Below are 22,200 nucleotides of genomic sequence, written 5' to 3'. Positions count from 1 at the left end.
GATCTGGTACTGTATATGAATATATTCAGTTTACAGTGTAACTTTTAGAGCCAACATGCTTATATTGAGGTTATTTAATATTAACCTAGTTGGTATTTTAGACTTCATATTTACATTTTTAAAACTGAATTTCACATTTGAAAAAACAGGTGGGGAATTGAGCTTTTTAAACAACAAAACTGAAACTAAACATTGCTTTTTTAATCCACTTCGATTGTGTCCCCACCCAGGACTGAAACCCGATTCATTCTTAGTTCTGAGGCAGTGTGATTAGAGGTAACCATAGTCTATGCAGTTCAGATATTACAGCAGCTCAAGCTTATTTTAAACTATGGAAAGGAACATGGAAGCCCAGGGAAGAGGAGCACACAGACTTGTGATTTTCCTCCCTCTCACATCAGCTCTGAGACATCTGAATCAAATGACTTGAGATTACAGTGTGTAATAGTGAATTTACTACCTATCAGGTCACAGATCTGTTTCTAGAATATAAAACTAGTGGTGCCCCCCTTAAAAAAGAAAACATAATTAAAATTAAGTGGGTGCTTCTTGTCTAAAGTCTTAAGCTTCCTAGCATAAGTCTAAATTTTAAATTGCTGCACAAAGATTAAAATGGCAAAGGTTGATTAACAGAAACTTTGCCTAATGGCCATTCCAGAAAATACACATTGAATGTGTTGCAGAGTTTGTTGCACATAGACCAGGCTGCTGAACTAAATGCCTCTTATTTCCTTCCCAGGCACAAATGGGGAGATAAGAGTGCCTTGAGGACAGCTGCAGCCTTCTTTGTATGGTGGTGGTTAGAGAGAGCTACCTCACCTCCCCGGCCTCATGTTAGGAATTTATCTTTTCCAGCACCATTATGCACACATGGGGCTGATCATGTGCAAAAACCGCTTTGTGTGTGTGGATTGCCCTTGGTGGGTTGGGGTGATGATCGTTTACACCAAAGTATGTCAGTTAAATAGCAACAGGAATACTAACTTGCATCAAATCAATGTCCGTCCCAATTTTGTTAAGTGCATTAGGGGCTTTGCTATCATGTCATAATACTTAATTTTAACTGCCTTCAAAGAATGTGGTTATGTAAGAAGAGGCTGATTTTAATCTCCTGTTTCTCTAGGGAAGCCTTTTGTGATTCCCCGCTATAATAACCTTCAAGTATTCTGTCCACAGGTAAAAGCAACAGACAAGTGTGGACAAGTATGCTAAGTTCAACCTCCATGAGCTGGAGAACAAACTTCTGAAGCTGGGAGCCCTTCTGGGTTTGTGGATGCTTCCTGTGTGATTTTAAATTGGGGGTTCAAAAATCTTGAGACCTTTCACAAGTACAGGAGGCTCCTAGCTTCTGGGTAGTACACATTTAGTGCATTTCTTTCCACTCCACTTACTTTTACAGAGAAATAGAATACCTGAAGAGGGTTAATGTATATACTATAAATATATGCATAATGAGCCATTTCTCATTGTAATAAATTATTCTTGCTAGATGCATAACCTTTTTTTGAACACAAGAACATAGGAGTTTGATAACTCTTATGAAATAGGACTTGGAGGAACCTTCCAAGAATGTTATACCAATTCTAACATGTACCAGTATATTGTGGTATGTTACCATTAGGAGCAGAAATGCAACAGCTGGGTCAAGATTTAATGATGATCAATACTCCACCACATTTTATTCATTTATTTCAGGCACGTTGTAGGAAAAAGACAGCCTTTCTATGACATTTTGTACCATTGTTTAGAGTCTTTAATTTTAGCTATACACTACCCTCTGTATTTTTAAGAAGATGTATTTTTAATATTCACTTACATGAATTCCAAATCAGAAGTTGAGAATAACATGTATAAAAGAGGACTTCGACAATTATGCCACTATTGCATTAATATTTAACTCACTGTTTTGCACAACTAAGTAGCATTTTTAAAATACGGCCATTAAATCTTCATTAACTGAAGCATTGCATAGTATATTGGAACTAGCTACATTAGCTTATTTTCTAAATGTATTTTTTTAAGGCAAATAAATTTCACTTTTACAGAAACTTTGTCCGTGTTTATTCAGTAAACCACATGAAATAAAAACATGTATCCAGTGGAATTCTTACTATGAAGAACTTCATTCTTGCTTATAATTCTCCGGCTGAAATCCTATGCATAACTGTGTGGGACTTTTGACACTAGACTTGGGGAAGCAAGCATTGGGTCAAAGTGCATGCTACTTATCAGCAGCAACTGCCTCGAGTCCTGTGCGGCTTCCCCAACTTGGCCTGTCCCTTCTTGCCTTCTTTGTGGACCATACCAGAGACAGACGGTATCCACTTGGTGGTGCTCCATTGGCAGATGGAGGCTGTAATACTTCTGAATACCAGTTGCTGGAAATCACTGGGCAAGGGATGCAGGAGCGCTCCTATGCTCAAGTACTGTTTGCAGGTTTCCTACAAGCATATTGTTGGCTGCTGTGAAGACAGGACTACCTGGGACATTGGACTGATCCAGAAGGCTACTGTTATGTTCTCCCTTCCGTTTCCACTCGTGACAGTGTCAGGAGCTGGCTAGCTCAGCAATAAAATAATAAAGCACCTGATGGCGGTGAAGTTAACTCTTTATTCAAAGAAACAAAGCAACTCAGTCCTAGTGGTCACAGCAACCCTACCCTGTAGGTCTAGACCCAATGAAGCAGTTGCAAGGACTGAAGATCCCCACCTTCCCAAAGCTTTCTAAGGCTCCTTCCCAGGTTCGTTCCCCAGCAGCCGACAGCTCCATCACCTTGTCTCTCATGGCTCTGCCCTCTTCATTTCACTGCAAGTTCTAGGAGAGCAGGGGAGAGGTGAGCTGGTCACAGCAGGAAGGGGAGACTCCCTGGATTCTTCAGCAGCCTGCCTCACTTGTCTCCTGGCCCCACTCCTTGGCTCTCTGCCACAGCCTCTTCCTGCTCACTAAACCCTGTTACCTCTTCAGCTTCTGACACCTCTCTTAGTCTGCTCCCTCTTCTCTGACCATTCACCGTCATCCCACCACCAATCCACTGGCTCCGAGTCTTCTTCCCTGAGGGTTTCCTTGAGGGCTCTCCAGTTGGTGCCTCCCGCCACTCCTGCATCTAGCCAGTCCATGGCAGAAAGATGCCTTCCATCAGTAGAACAACACCAATTGAATTGTTACAGTGAAACATGAGCCCTTAGGCCAAGAGATAATAGTGCCAAATTATGAGACAGCAGGGCTAAATTTATCAGCAAGGGCAAGAAGGCCATTACTGCTAATTTAAGGGTGCATCTAGACCAACACATATTGCATTTTATTTGAGCTTTAACCTTTGAAGTCCAGGTACTAATAGTTGACACATTTTACTATTTTTAGGATAGATCCAATGCCGTCCTAATGGGCACAATGGAATTCCTCTTTCTCCTCTGCCTTGTGCCCTTTGATGCACCCAGTGAGTCCCCTAACCCTCTGGAGCAGATTTTGGGGCCATACAGAGGGGAGTCCTGTTTTCACAAAAGCAAGATGCCACGATAACAATCCATTATGATTATTTTAATTAAGTGCCTATTACTAAAAAGGAAAAAAATTCTTGAAATGACCTACAAGGATCCTTGGAACCAATAAATGTGCTGTGCAGTGAAAAAAATATGAGGGAAATCTTCATAATGCACATATTTTTTGACTGTGAACTAGCTTTAGCTAAAGAACCTTTAGTAAATGAGCACATGAGTGAAAACGAAAATATAGCAAAAGAACAAAAGAAGCTCTTTTAATTGAGAACAATGGGCATGGTGAGACAGTTGGAATTCTGTTCAGCTCATTTTCAAGAAGGCCTGTACCTCATTAAGAAGGTTCCAACCTTTTGTACAAAAAAAGAAAAGGAAAAGATGTAGACAGTGTGGAAAACGCTTGGTCTGGGTGCCCTGAAAAAGCATGTGACTTGATCAGCAGAGTTCTTGGCACATCAGTGACAAATAGCTCTAGTACAAGGTTGGTAAAGGGTGACATAAACAATACTTATTTTACAATAATAAAAAGTTGGTCCTTTCTAAAGTCTTTATGAAACTTAAACTGTATCAAAATTAAGTTATTAAGAAAAGTGTTATAAAAAGTTGAAGGGAGCTTTTATGTGGACATACCAGACACTGAAGAACAATACCTGGAGAGGAATGATAAGTGTGTTTCTGTGCTGTGGTAGCAGCATTCTTGCCTTGAACTCTGCCTCCACCTGTCAACTGCCAGCTGCAAGAATAATAATCAAACAGAACTACCATGAATCTATTTTTGCTGAGGCATCCCAGCCGACCTTTTCCCTTGCTGTAATATCATACCCTATACCAAAACAGTGATCCAAAGCAAACAATTTAAGGACACCTCTGTCTTGCAACACAAGTGACAAGACCTCATCATGTACAGTACTTCATTCTAGTGATTTTGTTACAAACCAGATTAGGATTGAGCAGAAGCTATTTCTCTTTTTGTAGATGGAGTTGAGAATTTATTAATATACTCGTATCAGATATTAAATTCCAAATAACCTGTAATCCAGCACAACTACTGATGGGCAATATTTCATAGCAAACATTTATTAACATTTGAGAAGTCTTGTTGCCCTTCCCACTTTGCTTTCATTACAAGCATCATTTATAGACAAATAAATATGCGGACCATCTACCTGGAGTTGTTTTCATTATGTAGGAATATGTCTCCTTTAAAATTCCAAGGAAATAATTAAACAGGATCCTGAGTTGAAAGGTGAACAGGCACCACTCTCTCAAATGCAGGCAATCTAAAATCATTATGGTCTTCTCCTTCATGAGAAATAACATGATTAACTACAGAAATATATAAGAGGGCGGAAAAGGATGTGTCTGTGTCATTAATCCTTCCAGATGAGCAAGAATTACTTTTGAGGGAAGCAGAGATTTGGGAATCCAGGATTTGATTTAATGTGACATTACCAGTTCCTTCTAGTATACTCTGGACAAGTCTCACAAGCGGCTGGTGCAGTGGTAAATCTGCTGTACCACTTCCAACGACAAGTACAGTCTCATAGGACTCCACCCTGCACCTAGAAATAGAGCATGTCAGGGAGAAGCAGAAGCGCCTAACATCTAGCTTTTTATATACACGATTTCCACCCCCAAACTCTGAAGTGATATAGTCCAGGACTGGGTTTGCAGCCACTGCATTTGCTGCTTTGTGGGAATGAGGTTTATGGCTGCCGGTGGCTCCACAGCTACCTTTGCTCTCTAACCATCCACACGAAGGGGCTAGGCCTCAAGCTCAGCACGAGGTGACAATGACTCCCAGCACTCCCTGCTGCAGAAACAGCAGACGGGAAGCCGATATAAGAAAAAAAAAGGGGGGGGAGACTACTACACTTCCCAGCACTCCCTGCGCCTCTTTCTCTCTCTCTCTCTCTCTCTCTCTCTTTCTCACACACACACACACAAGCTCTCCTTCCAGAGGGGCAAGCAGCCGAGCCTCTTGAGGACTACGTTTCCCATCGTGCCTCGCGAGCCGAAAACCAGACCCGCTAAGGCTGCGGCGGCGAGAGGCGGCCTGGGAGCCGTAGTCTTCCTGCGTGTCGTGAGGCCTGCTCGAGGTTGGTGTGGGTGGTGCCGCGGTGAGGATGTGGCGGGCGTGACGCGATTTTGTCCGCGTTGGAGCCGGGGCGGCCGTGACGTGGCAAAGAGAGAGAGAGAGAGAGAGAAGAGAGAGCTAAGAGAGAGCCAGGCTCCCCCGACACAGATCAGCCCCGGTGCGCGGACGCCGCGGTCGCCCTTCGCCCGCTCCCGAAGCTCAGCTGGTTTCGCCGTCTCTGCGGGAGCGAGAGAGGAAGGAGGAGACGAGGAGGAGGAGGAGGAGGAAGAGAAGTAGCGAGGAAGAGGGACCGGGGCCTCTTGCTTTCACCTTCCCCGCCGCCGCCGCCTTCGCACTCGGACCGCTCCGTTCTTGCGCCGCCGCCGCCGCTACCTCCGCCCAGCCGGGAGCCGCCATGGGCCTCACCATCTCCTCCCTCTTCTCGCGCCTCTTCGGCAAGAAGCAGATGCGCATCCTCATGGGTGAGACGGGCGGGCAAAGAGAGAGGCAGGCGCTTCAACCCCCCCCCCCCAATTCCACACCCGCTCCGCCCGGGGTAGCGAGCCGGGCCTGAGGCGACCCCACCCCGGGCAGAGGACCCGGCGGCCGGTTGCTTCCCTCGCTCCCTGTTCGCCTAGCGGGGGCGGGGGGGGACTGTTAGAGTCTTCGCGGGGGCTGGGATGGGAAGGCACAGCAGTGGGGCGGGCGGGCTGGCGGGCGCCAGGCAGGCAGCAGGCAGCATTGTTCGGGCCAGGCCTTGTGCTGTCGGGAGACAAGGAGAGGGAGGGGAGAGAGAGAGAGAGAGGAAGGGAGGGTCTCCATGGCCTTCCCCCCCCCCCGCCGCCCTCCTTGCAGGACGTTCTTAAGGAATCCACCTTGGGAGACATTTTTAGAACGAGCGGAATTTATCTTCGCCCGGGGCCTTCTGCTCTTTTCAGGATGTGGGTTCGTTTTCCGTCCCGATGGGCTTCCTGTGTTTCAAAATAAGTCCGGTGCCGTCAGTCTGATCCCTCGCTAGCCCTCGGCGCACACACAGAGCCTTCGCGTTTGTTGTGGTGATCGTAGGAATTGTTCTTTTAATACATACATACATACATACATACATACATACATACATACATACATAGACAATACACGCACCATTTTTTTTCCAAATGCAGAAATGTAAAGCGAAATGCGGTAATAATTATACTGCAAATAAAAATGGAAGAGTCAGTTACACTGACGGCTGTCTCCTAGTTTTTTTGTTTTGTTTTGTTACAGACAATTGTATTAGCATAACTTCCCCCCCCCTCCCCTGCCTCTCATCCTATCCCACAACACTTTTGGGATGGTGAATAATCAGTGTGCAGATATCCACATTGCTTCGTGCCATTAGTATTTGGGACAGGGTGGGTTCTTAGTATTTGTTAGTTTTTATTAAAATGAGATGCACATTTTGTATTTGCTTTTTTATGTATGGAGTTAAGGGGTATACCCTGCCTCTTGTTGGTTCGTTCAGTTTAAGATTACACAAATCAATACTGTACTGAGCTGGGTAGTTCACAGAAAGATGCTTATAACTCTTTGCCTGTATCCTGTTGATAGCCTGGTATGTTAACTAAGGATTTTGCCCTAATTATATACAGTGGCTGTTGTGAAAGGTCATTGGTTTTGAATTTGGAATTGCTCTGTGGTCTCAAGGATGCATGGCTGCAATTTTAAAATGGTAAATGTCACCCATATGTGCTTTGTCTTGTCTTGTCATCCTTGGGCAGTACAGCCCAAGCCTCAGATCCACCATGCTGGAGGGCTTTTGGATGGTGTGGAGATAGCCTTCTGTCCAACCCTGTGCAGGGGAACTCTCCTATATGCTTGCCCAAAGCTGGTGTTTTTTCCCTTGCCTTGGCCAGCATGAGCATCACACTGTGAATGCATTACTGGCTGTACTGCTCCATAAAGCTCCATTGCTGCCAGCCAGGGTTAATATTGCACCCTAACCCATTCCCCATCAAATTAATGAGTGCTAGTGTTGTTTTATCCTGGATCCCTAAGTGTCTATGGTCTAGACCAGGGGTCTGCAACCCGCGGCTCCGGAGCCGCATGTGGCTCTTTTACACCTTTGCCGTGGCTCCGGGGCGGATACTAGCGAGGGGAGGAGGCACATTGTGCGCCCCGACACTCCCCACTGTGGCGGGCGCTGTACTGGCTGTGACTTCGCATGGGGGGGGTGCGTGCGTTAGTCACGCACCGTCCCGACGTCACCTTCCTGCCTGCCCGCCCACTACATTGTAAGGGGCATGTACGCTGGTCACTGTTTTGAAGGGGAGTGAAGAACACACACACACAAAAAGGTAACTTGTTAATTTAACGTTTATTTCTATGAGGAGGAGTAATTCTGGGGGTCAAACAAAGAAATAATAAAAAAGTGACAAAAAAGTTATTTTTATAATGACGAGTTTTGTGGCTCCCAGTTTTTTTTTCTTCGGAAACAGGTCCAAGTGGCTCTTTTTGTCTTAAAGGTTGCAGACCCCTGGTCTAGACACAGCTTTTTAAAAACCGGCTCTTAATTGTCTCAAATGGTTGCTGTTAAGTACAACACAAGGGGTCTTTCCTGGCGGATCACTTTGCAGCCAATTGAACTATGTTAGTGAGAGAACTGTGACTTAAAATGGATTATTGTTATAATGCATGTGGGAATATCCTATGATTATGATGCTAAACATGCTGACATACCTCCCCTCAAAAAATTCATTTCAAATTCCAGAACGATAGTATGTAGTCACAAACTGTTTTGAGTGTTGAAGTTCTGTTTGGACTTCTGTTACCATAATCTGAATTTTAAAAGGCCAGTGTCTGTTCTAGAATTATCTCTTGTGTTTGTGTCTGAGATGATAACTCGTAAAGGGACACATTGGGCGCAACACTAAACAATGGTTTAATGCTATGCAAACAGGCCTACTTGGATTTGAGCACTCCCTCCTCCTGTTTCTTTGGACACATGCCAGAGAAAGAGATTGAAGAATCCATTTCCAGATTTAAAATAAATTTTGTTTGTCATTACATCTGACAAGCACAAACCATGGTTAGCTTAAACTATAGTTTATTGGAACAAGTCAAGATCAGTTGTGGTCTTGTTGCAATAAACCATCATTTAAACTAACTACACTTCAGGGTTTGGATTACTTCAAAGAAGGAAATGGAAGCTTCCAATCTCCTTCTCCTGGCATGTGTTGGAGGGGGAGGGGTGAAGTAGGCTTGTAGGTGTGTCACTGTAGGTGAAGTACTCTTCTTAGCAATTGCTGATGAGACAGTACCATGTGTGTTTAAGTTTTCATTTTGGCTGGACTACACATAGAAGTGAACTCAAAACCAGGTCATTTATCTCTTCTGCCAGTATTAAACATACTAAGTTGTATTCTGTGTCTCTAGTGGTGCTAAGACTTTTGGAGCCTTATCAACTACTTCAGAACACTTAGCATTCTCATGTTGCTTCCCACAAAGCAGCTGATGTTTGGTTTCTCCCTAGCAATTACTGATATTGTTAGAAATGGTACATTAGATATTTATATTGCTAATCTGAATGGTGATGCTTTGATTATAGTAGACAATCAGCTTTATAGAAAAGTAAAGTGGATCTTTCGTGTGTTTTTCAAAAATATGTCCAACCCATGCAAATACCTTACACACCAAAGATTTTCCTGTTACAGCTTCATCTGGACTGTCCTCAATTTTCCCTTCAGTCAAAACCTTCAGCACTTCTCAATGTATACTAAATAAGCAGCTTCATTTTTATCCATCTTTCTTTGCTTAGGCGTTAATCAACACAAAGCAATGCCTTCTAGTCTCCCTTATCTATGCACTTTGAAGGTCAAAAAAAGATGGAATCCTAGTCCTGAAGACCTCCCAGAGACCTCTGGGTATAGGGCGTTATATAAATTCAATAAATAATAATAATTATAGTTTATTTATCTCCTTTCTCACAGGGGACGTTTTAGGAGATAGGTACCACAGGAAGTGGTAATGAATCTTGCTTACATCTAATATGAACTTATCTGATGGTAACTTTGTTACGTAGCTTTAGATTACTGTAGCTTATATATTATATATCCAGCTTTACCACTGTTGGTGTTAAGAGCAGTTTGAGCATCTAGATCTTAGGCTCCCATTAAGGCATCCTAAATTGTTGTTGCCTTCAAACTCATATGATGTACAGTAGAGGCTTCTGCTGGAGAAGGGGGGGGGATTTTTTTGTTGATTCTTCCCTGCACCATTTCCCACATTATTCCAGAATCTCATCCATTGCAGAGCAAAAGGTCCCCACCTCCCCAGCAGGAGACTCCTAGGGTGAAGTACCTCTCAAGGGAGTTCTGAATCCCAGCCACAGGATTTACAGGTCACATGAAGATTAGATGACATGTATTCATGCACTTGACTTTTTCTTTATAAAAACCTCTTCTGTAAATATTTCTTGGCTTAACTAACAAAACAATTTTATAACTTAAAAAACCCAATTTATTCACATAAAACTGGTCATTAACCAATGCGATATCTTGGTTGCCTTCCCTGTTCCAGAATATAGAATTGCCCTGAAAAGGCAGGAAGGTAAAGCAAATGCGTTAGAAGCTGCAGATCTTAGATTTGTACGTTTTATATACTGTCAATATGTAAGAACATGCTGAATTTATTTTTCACTCAGCAGAGCTTGAAAAAATAGACAGCACATTAAACTTTCCAGGCTGTACGGAAAGTTCTTTAGATAACATCAGAAGAAAGCATTCTCATTTACCAAACACCAGAAGACAATATAATAAGCACTATTCCAAGATCCTAAATATACTGTAGGAAGGAAGACACTGCACAGGCTTCTCACATGCAAGTGAAGCACCTGTATGTAAAAGGATCTCAGTTGGACACAACAAAGCCCCCTTTTCATTCTTATGGCTTCTTCAAGTTCTCATTCCTTGACCAAGTAGAGGGGACTAGAAGGAAGCCTCCCATTCCCTGTAATAGCCTGCGGTGGTGATGGGGAATCATTTTCACTTTGTTCTGCAGTGGCATAGTTCATGCAGGTGCAAAAAAGCGCTATGCCCAACATGTATTCTCTTTAAATTGAAAAATTATCAGCCTGCTTTGTTAGCTTGAATCCTGAGAACTGTGAGTGGAAGTGTGGTTCCTTGTCCCTTCTTATTCCTTGTAACCCCACTAATCTCTAATAGCTTCTCTAGTTGGTTGTGCATGTTTGAGCAACAATCCCTGTGCCCCATAAAATGCTGTTCAGGAGGTTCCCCCCACTTTCAGATAAGCTGTTTTGTGGCTGCAGAAGGCTGTTGTGGTATGTGACAAAGGGGCAGTTTTCTTCCACTCAGTTCTCAGGGTAGCAGCCTCATTGTATACTGTAATTGCTAAACACTGCTTGGTGTGAAATAATGGATAATAGGGGAGATGCAAAAATAGAAAAGCCAGTTTTCAAAAAGGGAGTATAGGATAATTCTGATAGCTTATTCATGAAACGGAAGATACCTTGGTCAGTGCCATAGTCCTTGGGCTCTACCCTAGCAACTATTTGCTGAAGGTTTTTTTTTTAAATGAAAGATGCAGTAATTCTGTTTCGTTTTTATTTAGTGTTTTAGCATTCAGTCCCAGATTGCACTGTGCTAAGAATGCAGTGAAAATAATTTATAGCACAACTTTTTTTTTTTTTTTAGCTCAGACACTGCATTTTAATATTTCCTTAATTAACAATTAAATAGTCCCTAATGATTTACTATTCTGCCCACAAAATACATTTGGTGTACTCTGTCAGTACTGCAGGCAATCTCAGACTACATCTTGTCTTGCACTAGTAGAAGACCTATTCCACCACTATTTTAAGACTTATAAACTTGTTTTATTGAAAAAAAACTGTACTAAAGCATTTGTACTTGATCAGCTAACAGTAAAGTGGGGAAAAGAACTAAAACATTTTAGTTGCTCCATGTAGAGCTGGGTCCATAACCGTATAGGGTAGAAACCATAGGATTTTGAGCTTATATAATTTACAGCTGTAATTTATAGTAAACCAAGGTTTCTTGCACTATGTTATACAAGGATAATTTTCATGGTTTTCTTAAGTTTTAAGCAGTAAAAAAATGAGCTTTGGAAACCATTTTGGATGTGTGATCTAGCTACCAGGTGCACTTTCATTATTGTTTACTCATGTTCGAAATATTCTGAAGGTTCATGGAGAAGAAGGGAATTGCTCTAATGGGTGGGGCCTGCCACAAAATACTGCAGTGTATCCTCCACTCCTAGCAATAGTGATTCTGTTCATGCCATTACCTTTACAAATTTTGGGGTTCCCCTGACCTCTTGTTTCTCAGTTTCCCTATTTTGACTACAGCACTGTCAGCATTCCTACCCTCAGTTCACTGTCAGATGGAGTAATATAGAGGTCTCAGGATTCCCCCACCCTACATCCCACTCAATTATTAGAGAATAAACTCTTTTATGCTCTGATTGCTTTGTGTTAACCTCTGCCATTTACAGTGGTACCTCGGAAGTCGAACAGAATCCTTTCCAGAAGTCTGTTCGACTTCCAAAATGTTCGGGAACCAAAGTGCGGCTTCCAATTGGCTGCAGGAACCTCCTGCAGCCAATTGGAAGCCGTGCCAGACGTTCGGGTTCCAAAGAACATTCGCAAACCGGAACACTCACTTCCGGGTTTGCGGCGTTCGGGAGCCAAAACATTTCCTTTCAAGGCATTTGGGAACCAAGGTACGACTGTACTATGGTTTGTTAATAGCCAACACTGAGTTTGTTAGCCGTACTCTGAGGAAGCTACTGGGAACTTCATGTTATGTCCATATATAATACCAAGGACGTTGGTCTCATTTTTAAAAGCAGTAAAATAGTCACAGAAAGCCAAAAACTGCAATTTTCAGTTGATGTTACAGGTTGTCTGTCTCTGAATCTATTTCAGAGAGCCACATTTCTCAAAATTTTGGTTATCAGCTCTTATGAGTGAGGTCTAGTTTGGATGTAAGGCAAATAAGTGGCTTACTTGACAAACTAGGGAGGGAATTGCAGAGTACAATGAAAGAATGGAACATGTATTATATCTAGTTTGGTTTACATTGTATAAAATTATGCCTGAACTAACCCAGAATGGAAATTCTATTTTAAAAAAACATCTTTAAAAGTACCGTAATAACTAGCTATTTGATTTTAAAATGTACCACAGTCTTTGTTTTTCATTGTCAAAACAGATTTTATGAAATGGGGTGTTCATTTTATTAAACTAATAAACATTTGTTTTCTCTAGTTGGTTTGGATGCTGCTGGAAAAACAACCATTCTGTATAAACTGAAGTTAGGAGAGATTGTCACTACAATTCCCACAATTGGTAAGCAAGATCAGATACATATTGTCAATATGAACAACCGTTTTTGTTTTAAACTTTGAAACAAAAAATATATATTCTATGTTTTCAGGAATTGATATAGAGCAACTTGCCAGAGAATATGATAGAGGTAGAACTCCTGAAGTTTGTTCCCACACTATGTTTATGGTACATATTACTGGATTTCACAATTCCTGAAAGATTGTGAATTTTCCCTGAAATGAGGGATTCTTGCTTTGGGTAGCAAAGCCAACAAAGAGAGCATCCTGGAACCAATGTAACACTCGGGGATGAAGATGTATGTGATTGCTACATAGATTTTAGCAACATCTTCCATTTGCTTCCATTGCTTCCACTCAGATATATAGGCACCAAATGGCTCCTTAAACCAGGGTTACTTAACAGTTGCCAAAACGGAATGCCCACTTGCCATTTTTGGGTCAGGTAGCTTGAAAGTCATATTTTTCAATATGACTTGTCCTGAAATTCATTCTGATTGTGCAGATAAAAAAAACCCCAGATAGAATTCTACAGGATGTGCTGCCGGTGTGTGAAAACAGTCAAGATCTAGGGATCCCCAGGCATGTACCTCCAGACGGTGTAGACTTCAGGTGTCATCCTGACGTCTTCACTTGGTCGCAAGCGGCTGATAGCCATGTGCAAAATACTTCTGGTGAATTTGGAACACTGCTTGCTTCTAAGACCAGCTTTTCTTCTGCCAGGTCTTAATATATTTCTTTGTAATACAGTGGTACCTCCGGTTGCAGATGGGATCTGTTCCGGAGCTCCGGTCAGATCCTGAGGTTTCCACAACCAGAGGGACTGCTTCTGCGTATGCACACTTCCGGGTTTGCCACTTTTGCAACCCGAAATTTATGTTACCTGAGGGTAACGTAAGCTGAGGTGCTACTGTATAGACAAATTAAAGAAACCAGAATTGTTCTGAAAACTAACATGTACTAGTTTTCTGAAAATGTTTGGCAAATACCTGCTCTACATAAAGCTTAAAGCAGGAATATGTAAAACTGTAATTGCAGAGCTTGGTGACTTATATTTATTACATTTATTTCATAGTCCTTTAGGCAGTTAAGACACCCCATGCTCTCCTGGTCATTGGGCTCACATCTGCCTAGCTTGAGTAGTGCTAGAAAACTGGTTGATCGCTGGTCCTTATTGTCATAATTGTGTGTTTTTTTCCATTTAGGTTTTAATGTGGAAACAGTAGAATATAAAAACATCTGTTTCACTGTTTGGGATGTTGGTGGTCAAGATAAAATCAGGCCACTCTGGAGGCATTATTTTCAGAACACACAGGTAATTCCTCTGACATATGCTTTGCCAAATCCATTTTCACTCTCTCTTTTGTAGACTGGTGTAAAGTTATACTGCCTAGTAAAAAGATTTGTACTAATACCCTCCCACCCCCAGTATAATCCCAATAGCAGCATAGGCCAACACTAACTTTCAGTGCTACTTTAAAACACTGGAATTTTCAAATCGGCATTGTGATAATTTTCCTGAGACCATTAAAGCTACTGTGGACTTAACTAGTACTAAGGCACACAGAATCCAAGCTGTCCAAGGTTTTAATAGGCAATAATTTGCATTCAGTTAGGCCTAAAAGGAAAATATGGTTCCATGTGCTCTTTGTCACCCTTCCTCAAACTAATAAATAGGCTGTGCTTCCTCTCTTGCTCCCTGCAGCCCTCCATATACCTTCAAATTTTGCTTCAGAGGGTTGGGGGACCCTCAAACATATTTTGGGGGCACATGGGCTCTGAGTGGGCAAAGGAAGAGAGACATCTGTTTGTGCAGTCTTGCATTCCACCTTTTAATGGCCTTGTGCACATAGCAGGATGTATGCTCAAGTTGGTTCTTCAGAGGCCAAGCAAATAATGATCTGAGTTCAAGAGCCAATTATGTCCTTACCACAGACAGATCACTAACTGCATCAGTGAAAATAGTATACCTCTGGAGACTAATGGCCCCTGTCAGGTGGGTGGGTGTAGTTTATTGATGGTTCTCTCTCTTACATGTTGGGCTTGCAGAGTGAACAGCTGCCTCTCTCTGACCAGGCAGTTCAAATACTTTTTGCTGCAATTTTACAAAAATCTACCAGCAGTGAAACAGCAATGAGGTCTGTGGATCACAGCTGGTGGAAAACATGAGCCAAGCCTGACTATACACCACTTGGAGCATATTTTGAAAACCTATACTTGTGGTAGGGAAGAAATTTCATTCACCATCATCACTGCATCTGAACAACGTGACTTGGCACAACTGCTCCATGCAGCGCAACAACTATTATAGCCAAACCATCCTAGTGATGTAGAAGCACTCTTCTAGAAGCCTGCTGTGACAACTTTGTGAATTGTTTGCAAATAAAAATGCTTGTATTCATGTTGACTGGGATGACACTGTTGCAATAATTCCTCTGCTGAAGAGAGTATTGCTTTCTGCTGGAAGTTGTAATATGTTACTGTTGCTTTAAAAATAAACAATGAGACTAAACTGGCCCTTCTGAGGTGTTAGCCCATTGTGATAGAATAGTTCGCATGGATCTTTGGTCTCTGATACCTTCTGATTTCTTGCATATATTCCCATTTGTCATAGGAGTAAAGATTCATTAAATATCTCTATAATGGTGACTTCAGATTTTATTTGAATGGTATTTCAGATGTCAAACAAACTTGATGAGAAATACACTTTCTTTTCAGGGTCTCATTTTTGTGGTAGATAGCAATGACAGAGAGAGAATCCAGGAAGCAGCAGAAGAACTCCAGAAAATGGTAACTGCCTCTAACTCAATCTGAACTCCTTCTGTGTCTGACTACGATGGTTTAGTCCTCCATATCTAATAAAATCAAGAGGTTAATTTACAAAAACATCAGATATTTTAGTGTGGGATGTTAGGATGCACTGTTCTGTGTTTAGAGGCAATAATATGAGAGGTGGTCTTCTCAGAACTTCCCTATTGGGTTTCAGTGAAATCCTTCTTGCACCTATCACCCTAACTTGACATAGTGTTTCTTGTCTGAGTTGCTTACATGCACTGATGGTAACTAAATCAACTAGCTACTGAAAACTACTGGGAGAAATGTGAAGGACCAAAAATATTGCCAGCCTCGAACCCTCCCTAACTTGTATTTTTGGTGGTAACAACTATCAACAGGGGAAATAACTAGCATGGTGTTTCCTCCTCCAGCTTCAGGAAGACGAGTTGAGAGATGCAGTGCTGCTTCTCTTTGCAAACAAACAAGACTTGCCAAATGCCATGGCAATAAGTGAAATGACAGATAAACTAGGCCTTCAGTCCCTGCGCAACAGAACTGTAAGTACCGTAAGGCAAAAAATAGTTTGCCATGTGGCTTTCTCCCTATCTTGATATATTCTGTGGGTTGGAACGTATGAATAGCAAGTGCTTTTCTTTCCCATTCTATGTAAGTAGAAATGTCTAACAAAGGCTATCCTTGGATCCAAACTGTTGAGTTCCTCTGCTAGGTTTTAAATCACTGAAGGTTGTTCTTGGAGCTAGTACTGTTCTGTTAAAAGGGACGCGGGTGGCGCTGTGGGTTAAACCACAGAGCCTAGGACTTGCCGATCAGAAGGTGGGTTAAACCACAGAGCCTAGGACTTGCCAATCAGAAGGTCGGCAGATCGAATCACCTCGACGGTGTGAGCTCCCGTTGCTCGGTCCCTGCTCCTGCCAACCTAGCAGTTCGAAAGCACGTCACAGTGCAAGTAGATAAATAGGTACCACTCCGGCGGGAAGGTAAACGGCATTTCCGTGCGCTGCTCTGGTTCGCCAGAAGCAGCTTAGTCATGCTGGCCACATGACCTGGAAGCTGTACGCCGGCTCCCTCAGCCAATAAAGCGAGATGAGTGCTGCAACCCCAGAGTCGGCCACAACTGGACCTAATGGTCAGGGGTTCCTTTACTTTACCTTTACTGTTCTGTTATCATGCATTTACGCAGAGAAAATGACTACTATTTATCTTTTCTGATAGTCATAATTAGTCATAGTTCCATACAGTAAAGATTTTGTGTGTGTGTGTGTGTGTGTGTGTGTGTGTGTGTGTGTGTGTGTTTTAACTTGAGATGGCATCTGTCTTACCCCTTTACATTTTTGGGTGGTGGAATGTCCTGCTTGTATGTTCCTGTCTAAAGCAGCTCTATGGACTGACTACGTTCCCTTTATGCTGAGTGATGGCTCTTTAAGACCTTTCATTTGATGTTTCAGCTAGAGATTTCATAATGCCTGTGTTGCCCTTCTAGTTTTTCACTTTACTTGGTCTTTCTGCCGTGTTCTAATCTATGCCTTTGCCAAGTGAGCTTCTTTATGTTCTGATGTTTGAATTTGCCTTACATGATGGGGGGGGGATGAGAATATTCTCTTGGAGAGCTGTAACATGCTCAAAAATGGACTGTATGATATTAAATATTTCATTTTCTCATTCCCAACAGTGGTATGTTCAAGCTACCTGTGCTACACAAGGAACTGGTCTGTATGAGGGACTTGACTGGCTGTCAAATGAGCTATCAAAGCGCTAACTGGATGACTTTCGCACCAGGGACATGTTTGATATAAGTGGTCTAGGCTTGTTACATCAAAATTAGTTTGCATCTTGGTTATTATACAGTACAGTATCTGGAACTGGTTTGGGCAGGATATTACAGCATTTTGACTTATTTTGTTGCCAATTATTCTTCACCCAAGCTATATGTTGCCAGGGTAACAATATGCTTGGGTTAAAAAGAAAACTCCTTAATTTGGAAAAAGTGTATCTTCTGATTTTTACTTCTATTGTTAGCCTAAATGCCTGAATATAGTTGTGACTTTTGAAATCTGTTTGAATGCTTCTTGAGCCCCAATTAAATTAAGTACATTTTAAAAAGATTTTCCCCTTTTCTTCTTTAAGTTACTGATATCTTACTTCATTCCTTAAGACAGTCTGCTGACTTAATCTAGCATTCCATTTATATTTATTTCTCTCTCTTATAAAAACACTTCCTATTATTGTTCGTCAGAAAAATTCTCTAGAACACTATTCAAATATTCTGCACTGAGGAACATTTAATTAACCCCTTGGGTTCTGTCAACCCACTTTTGCCTTTGTGTGAATTGAATCTGATTGGTAGAACATTTTTGTGCCAGTTGCAACAAGCTCTTTGAGGTTTTCAATATTCAGCAGATTGTCTTCCTTTATATTGTATCTTTTTTTCTGTTGTTGCATGTTGCTTTTTGATATCAGCCTGTTTTGCCCAGTGTATAATAGTTCTGCTAAAGTTTACTGTTTATTGGTGAACATATCTTCATGAAGACAGATTTTGGAAAATTCTTCAGACTCAATGGATTAATTTCTTCATAACCTACTAAGAATTATTCTTAATAAAAATGAAACAGATGTATAGCTTTGTGTATGCTCCTTGAATCTTAAGTTTGTGGAACTGATAATATGAATGTGTGACAGATTATTCTTTTTCAATAAACGGAGTTTTTTCTGTACTTTGAACACAAACACAGATCTGAATAGCCTTTGAATTGTTTTCAATTTGGCAAAAAATTAAGATGGGCAGTTAAACTTGTGTACAGTGTAGTTGGTTAATCATCAAGACTAAAATCCTGTAAAAGTGTTTTTTGAAGCTGTAAATCTAAATTAAAATGTCCAGATATGAGAGTACTAACAGTTGAAAATTGTAATAAAGTACAAACTGCCCAAATAGTGTGTCAGTTTCATACTTAATTGGAGAGGACTGCATTGTGCTTGCTAGCAACCCTTTTCCTGTAGTTCACTTGCTTAGAAAATCTAACATCGTCTGTATTTTACTCTCATATCCATCCCTCTTTCCTAAGCTGAGTTTTCAGTGTTCCTCCCCCCCCCCCATTTTACTCCAGCCAAATTCGGAACTGGCACACTGAGAGGAAATACAGTAAACCAGAAATACAGTGGTATTTTGGTTCTCAAATGGCTTAGTTGTCAGAACAAATCGGCTCCCAAATGCGACAAACCCGGAAGTGTGTGTTCTGGTTTGCGAGTGTTTTTCAGAAACTGAACATCCAACATGGCTTTCACTTAAGTTCAGGAAGCTCCTGCAGCCAATCGGAAGCCACTCCTTGGTTTTTGTATGGTTTCAAGAGTCGAACGGACTCCCGGAATGGATAAACTTCAAGAACCAAGATACCACTGTATTAGATTCCAATGCTGTATCATTATTTGCAGTAAGGACCTCCCTGAATTCTTATTGTAGTTTAAGTTGGTATACAGCAGGCATGTCCAGCTCCCAAGAGACTGTGATCTACTCCCAGTATAAAAAAAACCTGGCAGTGATCTATCCATTGTCATTGGAGGGAGGAGGAGCGTGCGTGGGGTGGGTGGATTGCCCAGAGTTGAGCTTTTTTGGGGGAAGGATTGCACAGTTTTTTAGCCTTTCCCCCATAACTTTTTGTACATGATAAGGATCCCAGTCTACCAGGATCAGCCAGGGATCTACCGGTAGATCACGATCTACTGGTTGGACATCCCTGGTATATAGAGTTACAATAAGAGATTTTAAGTCCTCACCAGGCTGAGGGCACTTCATGCAGTATTTATGGGATAACTCATCATATAGGATAGGCACAGTTGCTTTTGAAATGTCTTGGATGTTCATATTTAATCTTTGTGGTCTAAACCAATGAGCCTAGGGCTTGCTGATTGGAAGGTCAGCGGTCCAAATCTCTGCGACAGGGTGAGCTCCCGTTGCTCGGTCCCTGCTCCTGCCAACCTAGCAGTTCGAAAGCACGTCAAAGTGCAAGTAGATAAATAGGTACCACTCCGGCGGGAAGGTAAACGGCATTTCCGTGCGCTGCTCTGGTTCGCCAGAAGCGGCTTAGTCATGCTGGCCACATGACCCAGAAGCTGTACGCCGGCTCCCTCGGCCAATAAAGCGAGATGAGTGCCGCTACCCCAGAGTCAGCCACAACTGGACCTAACGTTCAGGGGTTCCTTTACCTTTATAAAGTGAAAATTGGTGTGCTTTGCAAGAGAAACTCACAGCAACTTCATGCTTCTACAGTCTAAGGTGTGCAACATTGACTGCTCTACACGTAGGACAGAAGTCCAAAGCAGCAGTAAGTGTAAAGGGAACCATTTATTTTTAACACATCTGAATCATGCACTTTCTCCAGACAATTAATTGAAGCATGTGTTGAATTGCCACCTTGCAGAAACCCTGTGAGATAGCACATGCTTGAACAGAAATATGAACATGACATTTTGTGAAATACACAGCTTCTGCAGTTGTGTCTGGAATCTTGACACCTCTGTTCTTTTTGCATCTCTGATAATTACAATCCGCCCTGTTGCTTCTGTCATAGGGCCAATTAGTATTTACTTTGTGTCAGGTGCAGGGAACTTGTTGCTCTCTATATGTTGGATTACAGTTGCCATCCTTCTAGTTACAGGTAGGTAGCCATGTTTGTCTGCCGTTGTCGAAACAAAATTTAAAAAAATCCTTCCAGTAGCACCCTAGAGACCAACTAAGTTTGTTATTGGTATGAGCTTTCGTGTGCATGCACACTTCCTCAGATACACTGAAACAGAAGTCACCAGACCCTTATATATAGTGAGAGGGTGGGGAGGGGTATTACTCAGAAGGGTGATGGGAATGGGTGATTGGCTGATAACTGTGATAAACCTGTTGACTGTTAATGACTGCAATTGGTCTTACAGGAAAAAGCAAGGGGTGAAATGGCTAAAAATAGCTTTATCATTTATAATGAGATAAGAATCCAATGTCTCTATTCAGACCAGGTCTCTCCATGGTTTTAAGTTTGGTAATAAGTTGCAATTCAGCAACTTCTCTTTTCAGTCTATTTCTGAAATTCTTTGGTAATAAGACAGCTACTTTGAGATCTCCTGGGAGATTGAAGTGTTCTCCTTCTGGTTTTTCTGTCTTTTGATTCCCGATACCAGATTTATGTCCTTTTATCCTTTGGTGTAGGGTTTGACCATCCTTGACAGGAGTTGGAGGCCAAAAGCTTGAGGTCTCCCCATACCTGTTCAATATAGTGTCTATATAGTTTACCATGGGTGAGATCCACCATCATCACCAGACATACCAGAATCCCCCACTCTTTTCTCCCACAACCACCACATTCTTTATAAAAGAATATAAAATGTGGCATTGTTACACAACACTCGGGTCAGTAATAGGCCAAATCAGGAATTCACAAGAGGTGGAGAAGATTGACAGTAAAGGTTAAAGGTTATATGCTGCTGGGCTTAGTAATTCTTCCATCCTATGTTGGAGGTTTGCAGTGTTTGGGACATTCATGTTCTGAAGAGCAGCTTGAAACAAGTTGATTTACTACAGCCGTGCTAGAGGAGAAGCATAAATAAAACTGATCTACTGAAGTACGTGGTAGTGTAGGAAAGAATACAGCTGAAAGGCCAATGGCAAAGTAAGGTTTTGAAGCTTGTTGAATGTGGCAGAAGTAACACCAATTGGAGGGTGAATATTTCATGATGAAATTCACTAGACTCAGTGGCTGTATTAATATTACAAGAGTATGCCTATAATTTAGGTTATACCTATAATCATAGCATAGATTTGTTAGATCTTAAGTATTGCCAGTTTATTTTTTACATATGAGGGGTAACATAAAATGCATCAAATACGGGTTACCTTGTTCAAAGCTTGAAAACTATCCAGGATTCTCATTCTTAAAGAAGGTTCTGGAATATAATGCTGCACCCAGGAATGGGCATATATTTTGACTCTAAAATGGCAGACCCTCTCTGTTCCACCTCTTATATTTTTATATTTATATCACCTTTCATGGTATATAGTATAGCAGACAGTTTGTCAGACTGTATTTTCCATTTTCATGTAACAGAAATTTAAAAGTAAAGGTAAGCAGCTGTTTGCTTCTATTTGCAAGAAGTATGAACAAGTATCCTTCCAGGTTTCTTCTGGTTGATCTAGCAAATCTTAAATCCAGGAGCAGCTAATCTTTGTCCCTCCAGATGCTGGCAAACTAACTCTTATTGACCATGCTGGCTGGGGCTGATTAAATGCAATATCTGGATGGCCACAGGTTAGCTCCCCTCCTTGGACAAAAACATTTAGAGTGGTATTTCTGGCACCTATTCTTATTTAACACTCCTATCAATAGTGTGCTGAAACCACAGACGTTTAACTGCAGACACTTAAAATCAACCTGCAACAAGCGTAAAAGTGCTTTGGGGATTGATTGGCAGTAACGAGCAAGGTCAAGAAGCAAAGAC

The 22,200-nt window shown here is 41.7% G+C and overlaps 1 protein-coding gene and 2 long non-coding RNA genes across 6 annotated transcripts; 1 reads left to right on the top strand and 2 right to left on the bottom strand.

Annotated features, from left to right (window-relative positions):
• Positions 1–2,037: 2,037 nt before the first annotated feature.
• Positions 2,038–5,419, bottom strand: LOC309335791. Of its 4 annotated transcripts, none has more exons than XR_014153725.1 (5): positions 5,229–5,419; positions 4,947–5,056; positions 4,661–4,820; positions 4,125–4,227; positions 2,038–3,844 (listed from the first exon to the last, which is right to left on the bottom strand). It is a non-coding gene; the product is annotated as an uncharacterized lncRNA (long non-coding RNA). The 4 variants fall into 4 exon arrangements; XR_014153726.1 differs by having other exon boundaries at positions 2,038–3,965; positions 4,145–4,227; XR_014153727.1 differs by lacking the exons at positions 4,661–4,820; positions 4,947–5,056.
• A 209-nt stretch (positions 5,420–5,628) lies between these two features.
• On the top strand, positions 5,629–18,652 carry ARF4 (ARF GTPase 4). Its single transcript, XM_081851040.1, has 6 exons — positions 5,629–6,053; positions 12,854–12,934; positions 14,136–14,245; positions 15,649–15,720; positions 16,137–16,262; positions 17,396–18,652. The coding sequence occupies exons 1-6, from the start codon at positions 5,987–5,989 to the stop codon at positions 17,480–17,482; spliced, it is 543 nt and encodes a 180-aa protein (XP_081707166.1). The 5' UTR covers positions 5,629–5,986; the 3' UTR covers positions 17,483–18,652.
• LOC309335795 lies at positions 6,861–10,265 on the bottom strand. Its single transcript, XR_014153734.1, has 2 exons — positions 8,082–10,265; positions 6,861–7,608 (listed from the first exon to the last, which is right to left on the bottom strand). It is a non-coding gene; the product is annotated as an uncharacterized lncRNA (long non-coding RNA).
• Positions 18,653–22,200: the final 3,548 nt, after the last annotated feature.

This window comes from Podarcis erhardii, assembly GCF_964252035.2.
Source record: "Podarcis erhardii genome assembly, chromosome: 2".
In the NCBI taxonomy this organism is placed as follows: Eukaryota; Metazoa; Chordata; class Lepidosauria; order Squamata; family Lacertidae; genus Podarcis; species Podarcis erhardii.
This window is presented reverse-complemented; position numbering and strand designations above follow the sequence as displayed.